This window comes from Protopterus annectens, chromosome 11.part0, assembly GCF_019279795.1.
Source record: "Protopterus annectens isolate FY-2018-M chromosome 11.part0, PAN1.0, whole genome shotgun sequence".
NCBI lineage: Eukaryota > Metazoa > Chordata > Ceratodontiformes > Protopteridae > Protopterus > Protopterus annectens.
Window position 1 is genome coordinate 934,466,070 of NC_056745.1, and position 21,767 is coordinate 934,487,836.

At 38.5% G+C, this 21,767-nt stretch overlaps 1 protein-coding gene across 6 annotated transcripts in view; it reads right to left on the minus strand.

Annotated features, from left to right (window-relative positions):
• MAGI2 (membrane associated guanylate kinase, WW and PDZ domain containing 2) overlaps positions 1 to 21,767 on the minus strand; it is a 2,888,931-nt gene that overhangs the window by 2,424,781 nt on the left and 442,383 nt on the right. For all 6 annotated transcript variants that reach the window (XM_044088324.1, XM_044088323.1, XM_044088325.1 and 3 more), the window contains exon 2: positions 7,459 to 7,578. In XM_044088324.1, coding sequence (XP_043944259.1) covers positions 7,459 to 7,507 — 49 coding nt within the window. In that variant the 5' untranslated portion in view covers positions 7,508 to 7,578. The remainder of the gene's footprint in view (positions 1 to 7,458; positions 7,579 to 21,767) is intronic.

The window sequence follows — 21,767 nt, forward strand, 5'->3', positions numbered from 1 at the left end:
TCAAAGAAGTCCACCTCTCAACCTCTTAATGCAAAAAATCTGGACAAAGCTTGACAAAATGGGGGTACAAACAGGGACATATGTTAAATATTGCTCTTATAAACTGCTCAAGTAACAGGATTTGTTTTAATATACATTTTCTGAAGGATTTGAAGTCTGAAATTCAAATGTATGTCATTATTTAGTGACTACAATCCTGTGATCATCCCAGTGATTTGCCAGGAAAAAAGAGGAACAGGCCAAAAATATGAGCCAAAAATCTGGACATTCTGTGAAAATCTGTACAGCTGAGAGGTAATGAGTAGGCATGCTCTGCCCTTGACGAAATCAAACTGGGTTGGGTTCAGTGTCTGGAGGTTTACTATATCTCTATTGATGATCTCCATGATAATTCATTCCATGGTTTTACACATAAGACTGGTGAGACTTGTGGGTCTGTAGTTTCCAGGGTCTGTAGATGGCCCACCTTTGTGCAGAGGGATGACTGTTGCCTTTCTCCATTCATGAGGTACGAAGCTTGTTTGGAGGCTACAGTTAAACAGTAATTCCAGAGGCCCTTATAGATCATGTTTCATGCTATTTAGAAAGCATTCTGGGATATTGTCTGGGCCCATTGATGCAGTTTTCTTGGTCATAGAGAGAGCATCAACGACCTGTTCCCTAGTGATAGTAGTGGGAGTTATATTTGATGATATTTCCTGAGGAAAGGTTGAGGGGGAGAGAGGGTTAAAGTTGGAGCTGAATTTATCAGGCAGGAGGTTTGCTATATCTTCTGGCTCAGTATAGGTCGCTCCATTTACAATGAGCTCTGCACACAATTGTGTATTGCCTTTGAGGCTGCAGACATAGGTAAAGAATGCTTTGTGGTTGTCCTTGGCCTGGGAGGTCAAACTTACCTTAAATTTGTCTTTGGTAGACTTTATTTGTCCTCTTGAGTTGTTTATTTAGTTTGATGAGAGTGCTTTTATTCTGCTGGGTGCTGCACCTCCTAATTTTTGCCATGATTTTCTTCCTCATGTTATACAGCCTATTAATTTTGTGATTCCACCAGGGTGGCTTGTTTATTGAGTTAGTTCTGTACTTCTTCCTGGTGGGTACAGCTGCCTCTGTGCAGCTATTAACATGCTTATCCAGGGTTTCTGTAAACAGTTCTGCATAGGCAGCAGCGTTCTCAAGGTTTATGAGGGCTTGAAATTTTGCCAAGTTCTCACTTTATAGCAGGAGGTTAGCCTTAGAATAGTTCCTGAATATTCCAGGTTTAGCTGGGGGTCCAGGTTTTATTTTTACTTCAAAGGAGACTATTTTGTGGTCTGACCTTAGCAGAGAAGGCACTACAGTAAGGAATGTGCAGTACTCTCCCATATTAGTAAGGTCCAGATCCAATATGGTTGCACCCCTGATTGGTGTATTGACTATCCGGTCTGGGGAGTTTGTGTTTACAAAATCCAGGAATCTCTGTGCATTTCTTACAAAGCCATGTCTGACACAGCCCTGTTAGAAATGTTACACCTAAATAAATCCCACTCCCTCCGCACCACACGCTCCAGGGACCTCAACCTCATTACCACAATCAACAGAACATGCTGTAGGGACAGGTTCATAACCCAGAGACTGCCCATGCTCTGGAACAGACTTCCCATACATGTCAAGCAGAGCACCTCAATGGCCCTTTTCAAGAGAAATCTTGATGAGTGGATGGGAAATAGAAAGTTCACCCCGGGGATCACTCCAGTGGATCTGCTTGCTAGAGGCACTGGGAACTAACAGCGGCATGATGCCAGGGCACTTCTGTGGGCTAGGTTTGTAAAGGCTCCAGGGCCATTGGCCTAGTACACACCAATGAACTTATGAACCTATGTACGTTTGGTGTTGTATACAACTCCCAATTAATAGTGAGGTAATTAAATCCACCCATGAATATGGTATTGGGTTGGATGGTTAGTATTTCTAAAAAGTTTAAATACATTGTATTGGTTTTCTGGGTCATACAGTGAGACCTATAGCTTGCAAGGAAGTGGTATTGGATTTTGCCTATGGTGATTTGAACATGGAGCAGCTCAAGTGCATTGTGCTGTTTGACCAGCTTTGAAGTATATTTATTTTTGATGTAAATAGAGACACCTCACCTTTAGTCCCTGCCTGTGAAGTAGCTGGCCTAAATGTGTGGAAAGCATTATAACCCTGCACAGTTGGTGTGCTCTCCGCAGCTTTAAACCATGTCTCAGTGACCGTACATATGTCAGCATTCTCTAGGGTAAAGAGAGTTTCTAGGGAGTGGATTTTTGGTTTAGACTCCTAGCATTGAGCAGTAATACCTTTAGATTTTCTTGGTTTTGATTTGCTATATCAGAAGTACTTTCAGTTTGGGCATTTACGAAAAAAGCCACTATGGGGGAAGACAATGTTTTAGCTAATATTCAAAAGCCTAGGGGAGAGAGGTGCAAACCATCCCTGGCAAAGCAGCATGGTCTGTTGACCATCTCCCCCCATGCTGACAAATATTGCACCCCCCCCCCCCTTAGAATGATACCAGAAACTAAGCCAATTACTAAAGTCAATCATCTTTTGTTCATATTTTGGCATCATCCTTGGAGAAGGTAAAATGCTGCTCAATGCTAGGCTCATACCAGCCTGAGACACATATTCCGAGAGCTGCATGATGTCTCTCTTCATATAGTTCAGGGAGGTACGTCTCAATCATTTACTCTTATATGGACTATAACTGAGTTATATTGGTAAATGTGGTCCAATGACCTGAGTGCATGTGTAATGTGGTGGATCCTAGTCCCGTATATGCAACTGACTATGACTTTCTCTTTACTCAGCCTGGTGGGAGGGACACCAGTGTATCTCATGATGGAGTCAACCAAAGTCAAATATTAGAAAAAAATAGCCACCCAGGTAAAGGAAAACCCAAAGTCATCTTAGTTATGTTATAAATCTCAGAAATAATGGTCAGCACCACACAGACCTAATAGTACAGGATATTACTCACTTAGACCCAGAGGACATAGGCAGTCTATTAATGGACAGATTTAGTTCAGATTTCTCCCCACATTTCCCTCCTATATTCCCTAATCACAAAACTGCATGTACACCCCTCTACTTTAATCTCAAAAGAACAAGTTCTCAAGGTGATATCCAAGGCCAAGAACACTACTTCTATGTGGACAGAAAGCATGCCAAGTTGCCCACTGGTCAGCCTGAAACAGGACCTGTCAGATGCTCCTACACTGATTATTCAATACCCGCCACCAACAGGCTTCATGCCTCTCCCAGGGGGAAGGTTGGCATAATGGTTAAGGTGTTTAACTTACAAACACAAGGTTCAGGGTTTGACTCTCAAATGAGGTAATTGGCTAGGCTTAAAATAGACTACAAGGGCAGTTAGTCTAGTACTAATCTACAAACCTATACATGAATGAAGACAGCATCAATGCGTCCAGGTAATTATAGACTCACAAGCCTGATCTGCTTCATCTATAAGGCTGTGGAAGGTATCTTTATGGAATTAAAAGATAAGGACATGGGTAACTCCAAACTTTCAATCCAAGCCAGTATGAACTTATCAAGGGCAGATCCTGCCTACTTAACCTGGTTAACTTCTTTGACGTGGTTACTTAAGCAATGTATAATGGCAAATCAGTATAAACTACATACCTAGATCTGGTAAAGACATTCAACACCAGCCCACACTCAGATATCACAGATAAACTCTCCCATCTAAATTCCTTTGTTACTCTTTGGATAGCAAAGTTACTCACAAAGAGAACCCAGAAAATGAAGGTGGGTGGCTCTACCTCCTCCAAAATACCTGTCACTAGTTGTGTACCCCAGGGTTCAGTCTTGGGCCAATCTCCTTTGGCATGTACTTCTCAGAGAGTAAATGTAAAGGGTTTATGGCTGACCAAGTCTGTTGATGACAGTAAACTTGGTGCCATCATAAACTCCCCAGAGGATACCAAAATGATCCCAAGAGGATCCTTTCCAAACAAATAGCTGGTGATTAAATGCCAATGAATGTATAACTGCATCCCTTCACTTGTAACTATGACAGTGACAGCACTCCCCTGAAAGCTGATCTTGTAACAGCTATACTGTCAAGTCTTCTTTGATCACCAAGTATCTAGTATTGCAAGGACGTCTGTTTTCTTTGCGCAGCTGATATCTGAAGGTATGACATCCTAGTCCGAGGATGAAATCAGGCCAATGCACTCATCTCTCATCAGGCAGGTCTCTGAATATACTATCCTGTTTGGCATCTATCTGTCCAAACAGATGTCATGCTTAGAGCAACCACAATGATTTCTCACTTAAAATCTCAAGGGCCTAAATCACAGAAATTATGCTTACCTTCTCAGAGCTTTGTTACTCTTCTTGGTATCATACAAGCTACTGATAGATTGTCTCTGCCTCACATACAGAGCCTCAACAAACTCTAGCCTATCAGACCAATTACATATTGTGGTAGCACAGACTTCAGCTTAAGGGATCTCGATCTGTTTCACAATGTAAACAGAACATGTTGGGGGGAAAGGTATGTATCACAGGGAATACATCGAATAAAGGAACCACCTTTCATTCCACATAAAGTGCAAAGTACCTCCCTTACTCTCTTTAAAGGTAATTTGGATAAATGGATGGGAAACTACAAATTCACCACTGGTTTAGCATCTATGTCCCTCATTTGTACAGGCAACTAGTAAATGTCCCAACTGTTTCTTGTTCTGCCCACCTCTGGGTTATTAATTCTAAAACTACCATGGGAATGTAAGGCTAGGCTTCTTAAGATCCTCACAGATCAATAGCATAATAAGTATTAATGAACTTAAGTATCTTTTCATTCTGTGTTCCTACTTTATCCAAATCAGGATCACAAGGGAGACACAGCTTAACACACACACACACACACACACACACACACACACACACACACACACACACACACACACACACACAAAAGCATTAACACCTGACAGTGTATGTCAATTCAATTACAATCTACCGCATGTCTTTGGAGTGTAGGAGGACTTCAGAGTACCTACTAATATCTCCCAAAAGATTATTGTGTACAAAAGAGATTAGCAAAGCAGAAATAGATGAATTCCTATCTTCTGGCACATACACACCAACTGTCAAAAAATGAGACACAGAGACAGAAACAGAGAGAAGAAAACACTTGTAATTCAAAGACAAGTAAAATTAAAATTTAAACTGAATGTAATAAAAACTACTACTTAAATTTACTCTACGTGTTAATACGTTATTGGAATTTAGGATTAAGAACTATGCAAACAGTTATGGTAATACTCTATGCCATTTAGACAAACAGCTGTTATATTTTTATAGGTTGATACTATAATTTATTAGTAACAGTATTCTAACCTGTTAAACATTTGTAGGTAGCTTAAATTTATCACCCAAACACTTGCATTAGAGTATTTCATAAAGCTGCTTTATAAGGATCATGAAGTGAAAACACAATTATCAAACCTAGCTGCTGTATTAAAAAACCTTTATCAGCTCTAGCTGGAAAAAGATATTTACAAAGCAATCAACAGTAGGACCGTTACCACTTGCATCTGGAGATATGCTTAAGGCATAAGCTGTGTAAGGCATGTGTTTGAAAAATACTATTGCTGGTAGAGATCTAGCATACTTTGGAATAAATTGTTTGTTATTGTTTGTTTATAACGGCACAAGTATCTACTACACTGTTAGCACATACAGCATCTTTATATGATTTTATTAGCAAGTTTCAGCCAGAATCCTAGTTTTCTTGCATTGCTTAGAAGACAGCTCACTTACTGATGATTTGATCATAATACTGCAAACGAAATGATAATGTTATTTTACACTGCAGCAGATAGGCAAGACTGGGCAATAGTCTATCCTAACATGACCATTTCCCTTGAGCTCACCTCAATTGTCTATCAAAGTTGCTATATGCACACAAGACAGGAGGTATGCTCATGACACATGGTCTTGTTTCATTATTTCCAAAAACTATGGTCTGAAATGGTAGATAATAAGCAAAATGGAAGATCTGTACTTCCTAGGCATGGAGAAGAACTGACATGGAAACCTCCCATACACCAGAAAACTCTTAGTAATAAGTACTGCCTAACATAACCAGAGATACTAGTTTACTAACAGATGACGCACAATGTCTTTTTTTCTGTAATAGTACAATTCCAGTTAAATCATCTTTTTTGTTACTGTCCAGATTTTACTATGCATACATATATCAGGGTGTGGGTAAGTAATAATATGTACATTTTTGCCAGTCACTGAACAGAGGTGTAGCCCATGTTAGGATTTTTATTGTCCACTTACACAATGCTGAATCATATGAAAATAGATTCATCACTTTTATTGAACAAGCCATAGTAATCTTTAAAATGGTGACAGCCCTAATTGGCTAGTATTCTGTCAAATGCTGTTATACATGCATTATAAAAGCTACAGAAGAAAAAAAACACTCCATGAAAGAAATATAACAGCAGATGACGAGTCACTATGACTAATCAAGCAATTATATGATATGTGATTAGTCAATACTAAACCATCTAAAAATATGGAAGGTCACAAGTTCAAATTAGTGATGCCATCAAGATCATAAAAACACAAAAACATCTTACTTTCTGCATGGAGGAAAGACCCTGTAATACCCCTGGTAAGGAAGTGATCCCACCATACCCATTAAGTCTGAAGTAGTACAAACTCATAGAAAAGAGTGACAGTAGAAACAACATGAAACAAATGCTCTCCCTTTTTTCCCGAGTCCAGCATTCATCTGAAGGTATGATCTGTGGCCATGTAAGTACTCATGTAGTGAAACGACAACAAAAGGAAATACATTCCTGTGTTTCATTATTCAACAAAGCAGGAACGAACAAACTGTTGGTTTCTTAGCAGATACATCTAATTGTCTTCTTCATCACTCTAAATAAAGATTTTAATGTGCTATCTCAAAATTCAGTAAATTAAGATAAAGATCAATAGGAGGTATTCCATTCTACTACATATGGCAAACTTCTGTGCCCTCCAGTAAATTCTGCTGCTCAGGTGAAAAAAAGTGCACATTCTATGCTTATAAATACAGAATACTGTAGACTTCTTTCCCATCATATTTAGCAAAAAGCAAAACAATAACTCAATAGCATAAAACACACTGGTTTGACATTAATGTGGTGTCTACAGTTAGTAACAGCAGAACTAACACTAATTTGCATCAATCACAGTCCTAGCAAAGCACATTTGAATCGTCTTATACTCAGTGAAACAACTTTACATTCCAACATTTGATAAATCAGGCATAACTGTGCATTTAATCCCATACAAATGCATAAACAATTGCATCAGTTGGCATGTTTTGCACTTTGCATTCTTCTGTTTCTGAAATAAATAGGAAAGATGTCCTTAGTACAAGAAGGTACTATCACTGAATAAGCTTACCTTCATATGTTCCACTTTCTAGGAGAGCACCACTTTTTTCCAATTCCATAAACTCCTTAACAGATATAAAATTATAGTCCACTCCAGGGACTTCTCCTTCTTTAGGTTGTCTTGTGGTGCCTAAAATAAACCAAAGAAATTATTAGTAAGGTTTTCTATCAGGAACTTAACATCTGCTATTTCTAGTTGTTAATCCCCATCCACTCTTCAGTTTATACCAGTTCAAAGAATCTCAATGGCTGAAGTTTTACAATGTCCTGTCAAAGCTATGGCTACAAACTACAGTTATTACATGATAAAGTATTTTTTCTCCATTGTTTATATCACTTACATAAATTACATTTATACTGAGTACTAGTAAAATAATAAGACTAAATCTGGAATTTTACATTTCTGATTTAAGCACTGCCAAATATATGTTATTAAATAACATGGATAAAGAGCATGCCTCACCAGGAATACATTCTCAACAAAAATGTCATATACTGTCTAAGGTTGCGTCTATTCCTGACCTGCATTTTGCAGACAAAAACAGTCTTTCTAATAAATGCAATTTCTGAGCACTCATTGAGGAACACAGGCACAAAAAATAAAAATAAAATACTGCCACTGGGTTTTCACTTCTTTAGATGTGCATTACACATATAACTTATTTTTGAATGCATCGGTCCACAAAAAACACCAGCCAGTTGTTCACTTCTCACAGAGGTCATATGTTAATATATGCTTACTCAGTAAGACAACAGCACTGTCAAATTCTACAACAAAAAGGCAGCGAGGCAAAGAAAATGAAGGATGGAGCTAGAGAGAGACAGTCACTGACGTCCCGCTCACCAGGCTGAACAAGGAGAAGGTCACGGTGAGCTGCCTGTCAGGCGCTACGATCTGCCACATAACACAAGCACTCAGGTCACTCCAAGGCAAGTACAAATATGACTCGGTCATTGTCCATGCTGGTGTGAATGACCTGCGATGTACCTCCCTGGACTACATGAAAAGAGACATAGCCCTGGCCGGTATGACCCTGACCTTGAGCAGCATCTTACCTTCACCAAGAATGATGCCACAATATGAAGACAAGATGATCAATTTCAACAATTGGCATAAGTATTGGTGTCATTCAAAGGGGATCCAATGCCTGTCAGCCTGGGATGACATGCTCGACAAGCCACGATGATTCGCTAGGGACGGCTTGCACCTATCACCGCTGGGCTTTCGGATATTGGCAAAGGCTCTTGCTACCCCCATAGTGCCTTCTTTAGGCAAGGCTCAAAAGACAAACCCACCTCCGTAGGTATCACAAGGGATAAGAAACTAAGAGTAATGCTACTCAACGCCAGAAGTCTAAACCTCAAGATGCATGTACTCGAAACTCTCCTTAGCATGGAGAACATCGATATCTGTGCAGTAACAGAAACCTCGTTCAAGGCTCCCGAGAGCACCCCAGCACTACCAGGTTATACCTCATACCATGCTTTTCGGCCCCAAAACTTGGACCGAACCATAAAAGGAGGGGGAGTATCAATATTCGTCAAAGATACCCACACCTCCAGGTTGGTGGCACAGCACGAAGCATCAGAGACTATCCATGTGCAACTAACAGCGGGTAAAACTGCCCTCCAGTTTATAGCCTGCTACAGACACCCTCCCAAACCCAGAAACTCCACTCGGCCTTCCTGAGAACACTGGAAAATATGAAGGTCTCTCCAAACACCATTATATTGGGCGACTTCAACTTCTCAAACATAGACTGGGAACATTACTCTAGCTCCGACATCCTAGCCCAAATGTTCCTAGAATTTATAAATTCAAATACTATGGAACAACTTGTTACCAGTCCCACAAGAGGGGAAAACATACTGGACCTGATCATCACCAACATGGGGACTCTAAGCTCCAGACCAGAAGTGTATCCCTCACTGGTAAGATCAGACCATAAACTAATCTCACTGGATATTCACATCCCGACCCCTCCCCCTGCCCAAAAAACCACAGTGAAAGACCTCTCTAAAGCAAATTTCACACTCCTCAAAATCGAGGTGGAATCCTTCAAAGCCCCCGGGCCTGTGGAAAATATGGCCCAGACCGCAGAATCCTTTATAAACGCATTATATGAACACCTTCAAGAATGCATGGATCATGCAATCCCAAATAAAACCAAGATCCAATCCTCCAAAGGCAGACGTCCTGTCTGGTGGACCTCAGCCATAAACAAACTATACAACAGAAGGAGGAAGCTACTACATGATAGAGCAAAATCCCAAAAAGGCAAGGCATCTCTGATCAGTATTAGCAAAAAACTACGGGCACTCATAAAATCATCTAAGGCCAGCTTCGAGAGAAATATTGCACAGGACACAAAGGATAATCACAAGGCTTTCTTAAGTTATGTTAGGAACCTGGGTGGGAATTCCCAGATATGCTCAGAATTAGTCCAAAATGACAAAAAATACACTGAACCCACAGACATTGCCAACATCCTAGCTGACAGGTTCAGCGCAAACTCCCCCTCCCCTCCCCACCAAAACGGCAAATATCTATCCCAGCAGAGTGCTGCTCCCCTGACATCTGAGATGCTCTGGTAAGAGTTGCCTGCTCCAAAGCAAAAAACACAGCATCAATGGGACCAGACGGTGTCCCGGGCTGCGTCCTACATGAACTCCAAGAAGAGCTAAACCCAAACTTAAAACTACTGTTCAATCTCAGCCTTACTACAGGATATGTACCCAAAGAGTGGCGTACAGCAACAGTGGTCCCTCTCCACAAAGGTGGTGCCTCAACGGATCCTGGAAACTATCGCCCCATAAGCCTGACTAGCTTGGTCTGCAAAGCTATGGAAAGGATCATCATGGACCTTATAAATAAAGATATTGGGGACCTACAGACACTGGATCCTACCCAGTTCGGCTTTGTTAAGGGCAGATCCTGCCTCTTAAACCTCGTTGATTTCTTTGAAACAGTCACCAAGGCCATTGACAAGGGGAAGGTGGTCCACACAACCTACCTGGACCTCGCAAAAGCCTTTGATACAATACCCCACTTGGGAATTATAGATAAGCTCACCAGCTTAAATATAAACCCCTATGTCACTAGATGGGTTGTAAACTGGCTCAAGGACAGAACCCACACGGTTAAAATTGCTGGAGCCATGTCAGACTCCAAACCAGTTACAAGTGGCGTCCCACAAGGCTCAGTCCTGGGACCTCTCTTGTTCAGTATATATTTCTCAGAGGTACAGGCCAACACGGAAGGACTGTGGCTGACCAAGTTCACAGATGACTGCAAACTGGGCGCCATAATCGACTCTCCAGCCGACACAAGCATCCTCCAAAAGGGCATCATAGAAACAGACAACTGGTGCCAGAGCCATGGCCTCAAGCTAAATGCCAAAAAGTGTATCGTCATCCCCTTTAGCAAAAACAAAGTGCCCACAAATTACCACATAAGTGGTAATCCATTAAGTATGGAAGAAGTAATTAGGGACCTGGGGACCCAAGTTGATAGCAATCTCACATTTGACAACCACATGGCCAAAGTGGTTAGAATAATATTTTATATAGCCCACCTAATCATGAAGGGATTCACATCTAGATCAGGGGAGGTCATCGTGCCTCTTTACTCATCCCTCATCAGGCCCATAATTGAGGACAATGCCCCTTTTAGGATGTACTTTATCAGACACCTGCAGCAACTGGAAAGACCCCAAAAGTACCTCACCAAGAGGATCAAAGGGCTCAAACAGATGCCATATGCTGCCCGGTTAAAGAAACTCCAGCTCTACTCAGTGGCATACCGCCTACTCAGAGGCGATCTATGCCTGACGTATAAAGCTATGTCCAACCCAGAATTAATGGACATGCTGCACCTCAGAAAATCCAAATCCCATCGAGCTACACGCTCGAGATACTTGAACCTCAGCACTGAAATAAATAGGACATGCTGGAGGAACAGATTCATAACCCAGAGGCTCCATTCACTCTGGAATAAAATCCCAGTCCAGGTTAGGCAGAGTCCCTCATTGACTCTCTTCAAGAGGAATCTTGATGAGTGGATGGGGGATCGGAGGTTTACCCCTGGTATCACTTCTGTGTCACTGTTAGACAGAGGCACAGTACACTAACCTCAAAAAAGAGCATAGCAAAATTTATTTAAAATGGGTGGCGAAAGCCAAACACACTCTGGCTAGGCTTATAAATGCCCTAGGGCAGATAGTCTAGTATGAACCTATGAACCTATGAAAATAAATGCTGTAGTATAACTTTATATCATAAAAGAAAAAAAAACAAGATGCCTATAGTTAAGACTGAACAGAACTTCCAAATGAAAACCATTTATTCCTGTTGTATAGAAATCACTGAGGACTACAATAAATGCATTCATATTTGATACACTTTAGACACCAGAGGAATGGTTCTAATGGGGTGTGGGGACAATAGAAGACAGAGGTCTGCTGTCCTTGTATGGGGGAGGGTTTGGATTACCCTCTAGAATTTCAGTCTCCAGTACGTAAAAAGATAAACAATAGCATCTGCAATGCCCCAGGCCTAAAAACTGTCTAATAAAACTCCATTCCTAATCACTCCTACATAGAGATTAAGAAAGACAGTCGAATAATAGAATGCTGATAAAAATCCACAGAACTCTGAGTCAACTAACTTAAGGAATGGGCTTTATTATGAGTCTTGCAAGGGAGGCAAATCCATGTCCCCTTGTGTCACACAGTCATTGAATATGTACAAGGTTGACAGGTATGCATGATCACACCATAGTCACAGTAGAGGACTATCCCCTTTCCCTGACAGCATGCAATCTTGGAGTTAGCATATATAATTAGCATGGGGTGTTAGGGTGCAAGATGGGATTCCTCCACTGTAAAAAACATTTTTTGCAGTATTTTTGCATTTAAATTTGCAAATGCTGAAACTGTTGCTCAGTTCATGTGTAGTATCATATGAATCTTTTCTAGTCGACACTGTGAACTTCGATGCATTGGTCATTTGATGAAATCAGTTGACCCATACCCCATACATACATATGTATACATATATGCACACACACACACACACATATATATATATATATATATATATATATATATATATACATATATATCTACTTATACAAATGCACAGACATACACGCACACAAATTATATATGTATCTATTTATATGTCTATATCTATTTATATTACATTACATGGTTATATCACGAATGGTCAATATTCACAAAACAACACAAACTATCTCACAGAAAAGTTGACAGTTTACTGAACTGCATCCCAGTAATATAATACAGAAGAGCAAAATGCTGAAGACCATGATTTCTAAAAATATTGAATACTGCATATCCCTACCAATGTAAACCCAGAAACAAGTGCTAGCATGGGTCTGGCAGGAGGAGCATGTCCAGAAGTTTGACACTGTAGTCTTCACTGTTTTGGTCCTCATATATTTTGTTACCAGGATTATGCATTTCAGGATGACCTTGTGATAATAAACACATTGTGTCGTTCAGCTTTTCCCGGTTAGGGGTCACCACAGCGGAACTCCGGTCCGCTAATGATTGGCAGTAGATTTTTACGTGCCGAATTGCCAGCTCTGACGCACAACCTTCAACGAGGGTATGCCCATTCATGCATGTTTCCACACAGAAGACGCTTTAGCTGAGAATCGAACAGGACAACGTCTTACTGTGAGGAGAAAACGCTACCGCAGCACCACCACTGCAGTTATGCGTGAGTGTGTGTGTGTGTGTGTGTGTGTGTGTGTGTGTGTGTGTGTGTGTGTGTATATATATATATATATATATATATATATATATATATACATATATATATATATATATATATATGTGTATGTATGTGTGTGTGTGTGTGTATATATATATATATATATATATATATATATATATATATATAAAAAATAAACACACACATATATATATATATATATATATATATATATATATACATACATATATACATACACATATATATATATATATATATATACACACACACACACACACACACACACACACACACACACACACACACACACATACACACTCACGCATAAATACTCACACATTACACCCACACTGACACACACACACACACACACACATATATATATATATATATATATATATATATATATATATATATACAAATATAGGTAAAATTGGAAGAATTAAGCATCATAGAACAAGTCCACCAGAAAAAAAAAAATTGTAAAACACAGAAAGAAAAATTTCAAAGCAGACTAAGATATAAAATGTTGTTTTTGCAGACAGAAGCTCCATGTCCCTTCACAGTAATACATTCCATTTTCTAACTTTGATAACATACATTACATAATAGAAATATTGAATTTTCCAATGGAAACAAATATTTAATTTTCTGCACAAATATATAGCCACAAAAAAAATTGCAACATAAAAGTGCTGCAAATGCAGCAGTCTGTCCTCCCCACTGTATAACATCATGAGCTGCTACCAAAAATGCCTTTCGCCCAGAGCTCTTTATAAAGTATCCATCCCTGTTAACTTACATCACTCATTAAATCTACTTTTTAGTGAACTTCCATCTAATTATCTGACATTCCAAAACTCACAAAATCAATCAACATTTTCCAAACTTCATAATGGTATAAATAATAATAATAATAATAATAATAATAATAATAATAAATATAGTATTGTTATTATTGTTACTATTATTATCTAATTTACTTCGAGTTCACATTATGTAGCAGTCTAGTTAAATAAAATGTGCATTAGAAGAAATAACTATTGCAAGAATAGAATGAGAGAAATATGTATAAATGCATCATCTTATTGCTATATATTTTCTATAGTTGATCACATCTTAAATATAAAGTAATTTATTTCAATATATAAAGGCCTTTCAAATTACATAAACTCACGCTACTAACCAATGAATTTGTGATTCTGTAATGACTGCATTTCCTGCAGAAAATGTGTTATACCACAGCAACTCCTATAATACAACTAGTAATATTTTTAGGGTGTAAATTCAGTAAAATGTTTAATTTTATGAATAACAAGAGAACAACATATATTATATTACTATTTTTTTATGCATAATCTCCTTGGTGTCTGGAATATGATTGTAAAAGTGACATCACCAGACTTTAGTTAATGGAAAATCTGCAGTCTGTTACAGAAATGAGTAAATTATTTGGCAGAAATTAAAAATATCTGTTACTGAAGTTTAAGAATCATACAAACAATAAGAACATGTTGCCCACTATAAAAAGGTGTTTTCTATACAAACAAGGAGGCTTGAGCAAAGAGCATACCCACATACTAAGTATTGCCTTGATATGTAGCTGTCCTTAGCAATCTTTTAAAAAAGCAGATACAAATTATCTATAACACATAAATACAATTACAAGCAACAAAATGGCAAAACTTGTTGAGAAATGGATTAATTTAAATAAAGGGAACTTTATGCACATTGTGTTTACCCAGACTTTGTTTATGTATGCTCATTTACAAAATCTTATAGCCTACATATTAATAATTAAACTATGCACAGCTGAAGACAACAAATAAATCAAAATGACGTTAGTAATAATGTAGCAATGAAGTACATAACCAGCTATAAATAATGGAACACGTCACATCATTAATCAAGCACCCAGCACTTAATGCACTGAATTCAACACTATTTAATTGTCATATACAACAGTTTAGTTTTAAATGGCAGACACACATTTAACTCAGGTTTTATCTACTTATTTATGCACTTTTTTGAAAGGGTTAGTCCTACTAATTATGTCACATGACACTCATACAGATGGGAAAACTTGGTCAGGATGTCAGGAAAATTCAGTTTTTACATACTATTCTGATATTATTGTATTTATTTATTTCTGGACAAGTTTTATTTCATGCATAAAAATATATATTCATATGTTCTTTTTTATTTTTGCATTTCTGAACTGAAATTTTTCCAGCTAACCTCACTGATTGTAAAAGTGGATGTACCTCAAGGGTCTATCCTAGGGCCTTTACTTTTTAATATTTTTATTAATCAGCTCTAAACCGCCTGTCTTCAGTCACCTTTAGTGCAATACGCAGATGACTCTACAGTCATCACCACAGCCAACTCTCCCTCTAATCTCTTCTCAGTTACTCCGGCATCTTTTAACTTAGTTCAAACATGGCTCTTCAACAACCAGCTCATCCTTAACCCTAAAAAAACAAAGCTGTTACTCTTCCTGCCTAAAAAGTTCAACAATATTAAACCCTCCTTCTCCATACAGTCCCTTAATAACACTCCCATTCAGGTAGAATCCAGTATTAAGCTCTTTGGTGTAACCATCGATGATCAGCTTAAAACTGACTTGCATGTTAATAACTGTATCAAAAAGGCTCATTCAAAACTCTTTACCGTAACAAGAAATTTCTTACATCTGAAGCCAAGATTATTCTCTCTCTCTCTCTTACCTACCTTCAACCCAGTCTAATGTACAATTCTCAAATTCTCACAAATCTTAACTCAGCATTCCTGATCAAACTTGAATCTACCTACAACAAGGTAGCTAGATTTGCTTCCCAACAAACCTACAAATTCCATCACTGTCTCTCTCTAAAATGCCTAAACTGGCTTGAATTACCCCACCAGCTTCTTCTCTCTCAGCTCCAGATCATCCATTCTATTCTATACTCCAGCACGTACTATAAAAACTAACTCAAACCCAGCACCATGGCTTACAAAGGAGACCAAGTCAAAAATCAAAACTAGAAACAGAGCCTGAGCCAGCTGGTGATCAACTAAAGCCCCACTTGACCATTTAAAATACCACCAACTCAGGAATGAAACAAATAAATCTATCCTACTAGATAAAAAAGCTACTACCAAAACCTCCTAAATAAATATCAAAACAACCCTCAAAAGTTCTGGGCAGGCTTAAATCAGCTTCTTCATCCAGGTTAGTCTACCACCCCAACCCCTGAAAACCTCACCCATAATTCCCCACAGACCATGGCTGTTGCCTATAATAACTTTTTTCACTGAAACAATCCAATCCCTAGCAAATCAGCTAACCCCCATAAATTTCAACCCCAGCTCCAATCCGCCCAGTAACCATCCCCAATTCATCTTCCAACCCGTTTCCACCACTTTTATCAAAACACTGTTAAAAAAACTAAAACCTACTACCCTCACTGCCAACCTCCTCCCTGCAGAGTACTGCAGAGGCTATTGCATACCCCATATCTATACTGATCAACAGAACTTTATCCAAAGATGCTATCCCCTCCCTATGGAAAATATCCCACTTCATCCCACTCCATAAAGGTGGAGGTTCCACAGAATTATCCAGGAATAGACCCATTGCCATTCTTTCCCCACTAGCCAAAATAATGGAGAAATGCGTACGCAAGCAACTAATGCAATACCTTGTACAAGACGACCTACTGTCCAACTCCCAGCATGGCTTCAGGCCACATCACAGCACCACCTCTGCCCTCCTTTCCTTTACTAATGCCATAAACCAAAACAGGAATGACAATAGGGTATCCTCTGACCTCTTTCTTGACCTATCAAAAGCCTTTGATATGGTCAACCATGAACTCCTCATTCTCTCTCTAAAGTCAATTTCTCTGAACAAGCACACAATCCAGTGGTTTCAGTCCTACCTGACTGGCAGACAACAGGCTCTATTATGGCAGGGCAAATTATCCAGCCAGCTACCTCTCTCTCTTGCTGTCCCTCAAGGGTCCATACCAGGACCACTAGTCTTCTTTATTTTCATCAACAACCTTCACAATGCTATCTCTAAAGCTACCTGCATTCAATATGCAGATGATTCCACTCTCATCTGCTCAGCCACCTCCCCATCTGACCTGCAAATTTTAACCCAAAACACATTTAACACTATTGAAAACTGGCTCTCCAACTGTCTACTGCTGAACCCCAATAAAACCAAACTTCTGATCTTCATCCCCACTAGTAGAGCCACCCCATTCTCATTCACTGTTACATCCAACAATGGTAACACTATCTCCCCAAATACCCATGCAAAGCTTCTATGGGTTATTATAGATAATAATCTTAAATTTGCCATACAGACCATCAATAAGAAGCTTGGATCTCTGTATAGAAACAAGTCATTTTTAACCCCACTGGCTAGAATTGCAATTGCCTGGTCACAACTACTCACTACTCTTATTTATGCCTCTCCTGTACTCTCAAACCTAAATAAATCAGAACTGAATAAGCTCTCCTATAGCTACAACCATATTGCCAGATTCGCCACTGGCTCCACCTACAGAACCCATCACTGCCACAACCTGAAACAACTAGAGTGGCTAGAACTTCCCAGCTTAATTCAACTAAGTCAACTCTTAATAGCCCACAAAATTCTTTACTACCCTGAGGTTACCCCCTCACTCATAAATATTACAAAGCAATGCAACAACTTGAGGTCACTACGATCTGCCAACAAACTATTGGTCCAGACCTACAAAGCTAATAACTCAACTTGTGAATCTCTGTTTGCCAACTTTGTTGGCAAAACCAGGAATTCTCTGCCAAACTATATAACCCTTCAATCCTCCATAAGTCTCTTCAAAAAAAGCATCAAACAGTATTGCAAAGTGAACTGGCTATGTCCATCTACCAACCCTGATTAAGCTATAAAATGAAATCATATCTGAATAACATCTTAACTCAACTACGTAGTGTACCAGTCTGATGAGATTTGCTTTAATGTGCCTGACCATGTAAATTGTGAGTCCCTTTTGGGAACAATACTACAACATTGTATATAACTCTTTGTCTTATATTTTCTATGTAACTAACTTGATGTGTAATCTTTGTAATATTGTATACTGGAGCTTTTCTCCCTGGGCCTCCGCTGAAAATGGACATATATATCCAGTCGGACTATCCCGGTAAACAAATGTAAAATAAGTATATAACAAACTATACCAGCCTTCCTACTGCCCAGCACTATCCCCTCTCAGTTCCTATTATTCTCCCTCCAGACCTTTCCAAAGCTCTAACCAAGACCTACTACAAATCTACAAACCCAAGTCTAAATTTGGACACAACATGTACAGCTATCACCCCACTATTGCCTGGAATAGGCTCCCACTAGAAATCAGGACCATTACACATCCTAAACAATTTAAGACATCCACCAAAGAGCATTTTAAAAGTGACTGGTCCTCCCACTGCACTCTCCCTCCTTAACATCTCCTACTTCTCATACCTTAATCTACTTTCTGCACTTACATCACTCTTCTCACTAGCTCTCTCTAATCTTCCTTGACTACTCTTTCTACTGTCTTCTAAACTCTATTAAGCAAATTGTCTCAGAGAAACATTCTATAGTAATTGTCTTGCCTTCATGCAACTACATCAAGATAAAACTGGGTTTTTGTAACCACTTACCCCAAAAACTATAGTCATCTTAATGACATATTTATTTTTATACATCTTGAAATAGTTATGCTATACTCCTGATTATTGACACTGTATAACATTGTATTGCTACTTAATGCCTTGTAATAATCCAGTAATACTGCTGTCTAATGCTAATTTATAATGAAAATTGTATAATATGTTGGAGCTTTTCTCCGCGGGCCTCTGCTGAAAAAGGGCTCTTCAGCTCAGTCGGACAATCCCGGTCAACAAATGTAAAATAATAAATAAATAATAAATAATAATGGTTGGAAGATGTTAATTGATGAAATAAAGTTTAAGGTACACATAGTCTGTGCTGAGTGAGGAAAACACACAAGAGAGTAAATATGCATACTACATGGGTCCATACGAATGGAAAGCTAATGACCTTTAACAGCAAAAGAACAAGTTAATATTTACATTTGTTAACATTTAAGCAGTGAACTAAAATTATATAAATCTACAGTCCTCAACTTTTAGTTAGCTTGCTTACTGAATCAGTTTCCTTTGCCTTTTATGCCAGCATTAAAACGTACACTATTACACATGCTTAGTATTCACACAAGTCATAACAAAAATGCCAAAAATATATGCAGAAATGGCACAGTACAATAGCTACAATACCTGCCAGGGGAGTGTGTTCCAGTTTGAGATTAACTTCCCTTTGACTTGACCATTTGATCCCTTAAAAGCTAGCCAGTTACAATACTTTCTATTATTAAGTGCCATCCAGTGCAGATATAATAGCTACAGAATTTTGTGCTGTTTTAGATCTCTTAAATGTAAATGTCAATAAAAAACTGGATGAACATATACAGACATTTAGGTAGAACGGTAAAGTCTATACAAGAAAACCATCACGGTAAACTAGCATATGTTAATACTATTTGACAGGAAGAAGAATACATGTAACAGCTGTAATAAGTATTGCATCATTATAAAAAAGTAAGGTTATAAATGATGTTCAGAGAAATGAAGATTGATTATACATTTAAAGAGGAAATTTATATCTAAGAAAACATTTTCTAGTTACGTGAGAAGCAGTAAGAGGTTAAGTGTTTAATTCATATACATAAGGAGAAGGTAGCATTTCAGTGCTTAACAGCTTCTATATTAGCACTGTGTTTAGCTCACAATTTTAAATATAGCTATGGATCTTGGTACCTATTCAATGTGCTCTCAGCACCAAGGTCTGGGATTTGATTCTGACCATTGTCAATAACTGTTCTCATGTCATAATCTGAAGTTTGCATGAGCTCATCTGTAAATACAGGTTTGGTTTTGTCAGGGTATGCCTGTTTACTCCAATCCCACCAAAGCAAGTTGACCAAATAACTATTTTGAACTCTTCATGTATTTTGCATTTACTCTGTGCTTGTTGCCAGGGCCATGGCTGAAAAGCATCAGAAAAACAAATAATGCAGTAAATAGAAACAGTATATAGAGACCTTGAGAATATAGTTCATAAATTAAAAATTTCAATAATGTTCTCCCTGTGTTTATGTATGTTTTTATCAGGTATTCCAGTCTGCTTCTGAATAGCCAAGACCAAATGACATACGACAACTCAAATGGCAGTCCTTAGATATGCCTGCCATACAGTGGATATAAAAAGTGTACACACCCCTGTTAAAATGCCAGGTTTTGTGATATAAAAAAAAAATGAGACCCCAATAAATAATTTCAAAACTTTTCCCACCTTTAATGTGACCTATAACCTGTACAATTCAATTGAAAAACAAACAAATCTGTTAGGGGAAAAATATAAAAAATAAAAAATGTACAATAAGCTGGTTGCATAAGTGTGCACACCCTTAAACTAATACTTTATTGAAGCACTGGAGGGACTGTCAGACAGTGAGTATAGGAAAGAATTTTTTTTTTCGGCTTTTCCTGGTTAGGGATTGCCACCGTGGAACTCCGGTCTGCTAATGATTGGCAGTAGATTTTTATGGTGCCGAGGTGCCAGCTCGACGCCCAACCTTCAACGAAGGCATGCCCATTTCACGCATGTATTTTGAATGCCATTCGACTGCTGGGAGGACATGCAGACTCCACACAGAAGGCACTCCAGCCGAGAACCAAACGGGAGAACCTCTTGCTGTGAGTCAACAATGCTACCGCTGCACCAGAATGCTAAAATGAAAAGAAAAGTTAAAACTATACATATCAAAAGTCAGTGTACACCATTCCAAACCAATAACTGCTTTGATACATACAACATTCCATGTAACAGGGTCAAACAATGTAGATGTGCAGGTAACAGGGTCAAACAATGTAGACTGCCAGTGCAAAATGTCTGTAGATATATTTGACTGTATACAGTGGGCTATGGCATGTGTTAAGATGATATTTATAAAGGGTTATACTGTCCATGTGTTCCATGTCTTCATCTTTCATAAAAGCTTTGTATTTCTTTGGCCTCTTCTGTGCAGCTTTCCTTTGACATACAGCAATATTGACTTCAAGCTTCAGGACATCCGTGCTTAATACTTTAATACTGAATTTTGTACACAACACTGACTACTGCAATTTGCCACTGGAACAGCTGTGCCACTTACAACAATAAATCCAAATTAATTACAAGAGTATAAAAATCATGCACAAACTTAACAAAATTATATGGAGCTCAACATCGTTTCATTTTGATTTTGGATTGTAAAACATCTACCAAAATATGCAATCCACCTGAGGTAATAACATTTTAAATGCAGGCTTGGTCAAAATAAAAATGTTAAAAGCAAATATATAAGGGGTCCAACAAGGCATAAAACACTCAGTGAATGGAAGTACTCAGATCTGTATTGTACTGTGTGTATGTATACAATGTCAACAATTTGTTTTATTTACTAATAGTTATATACAAGA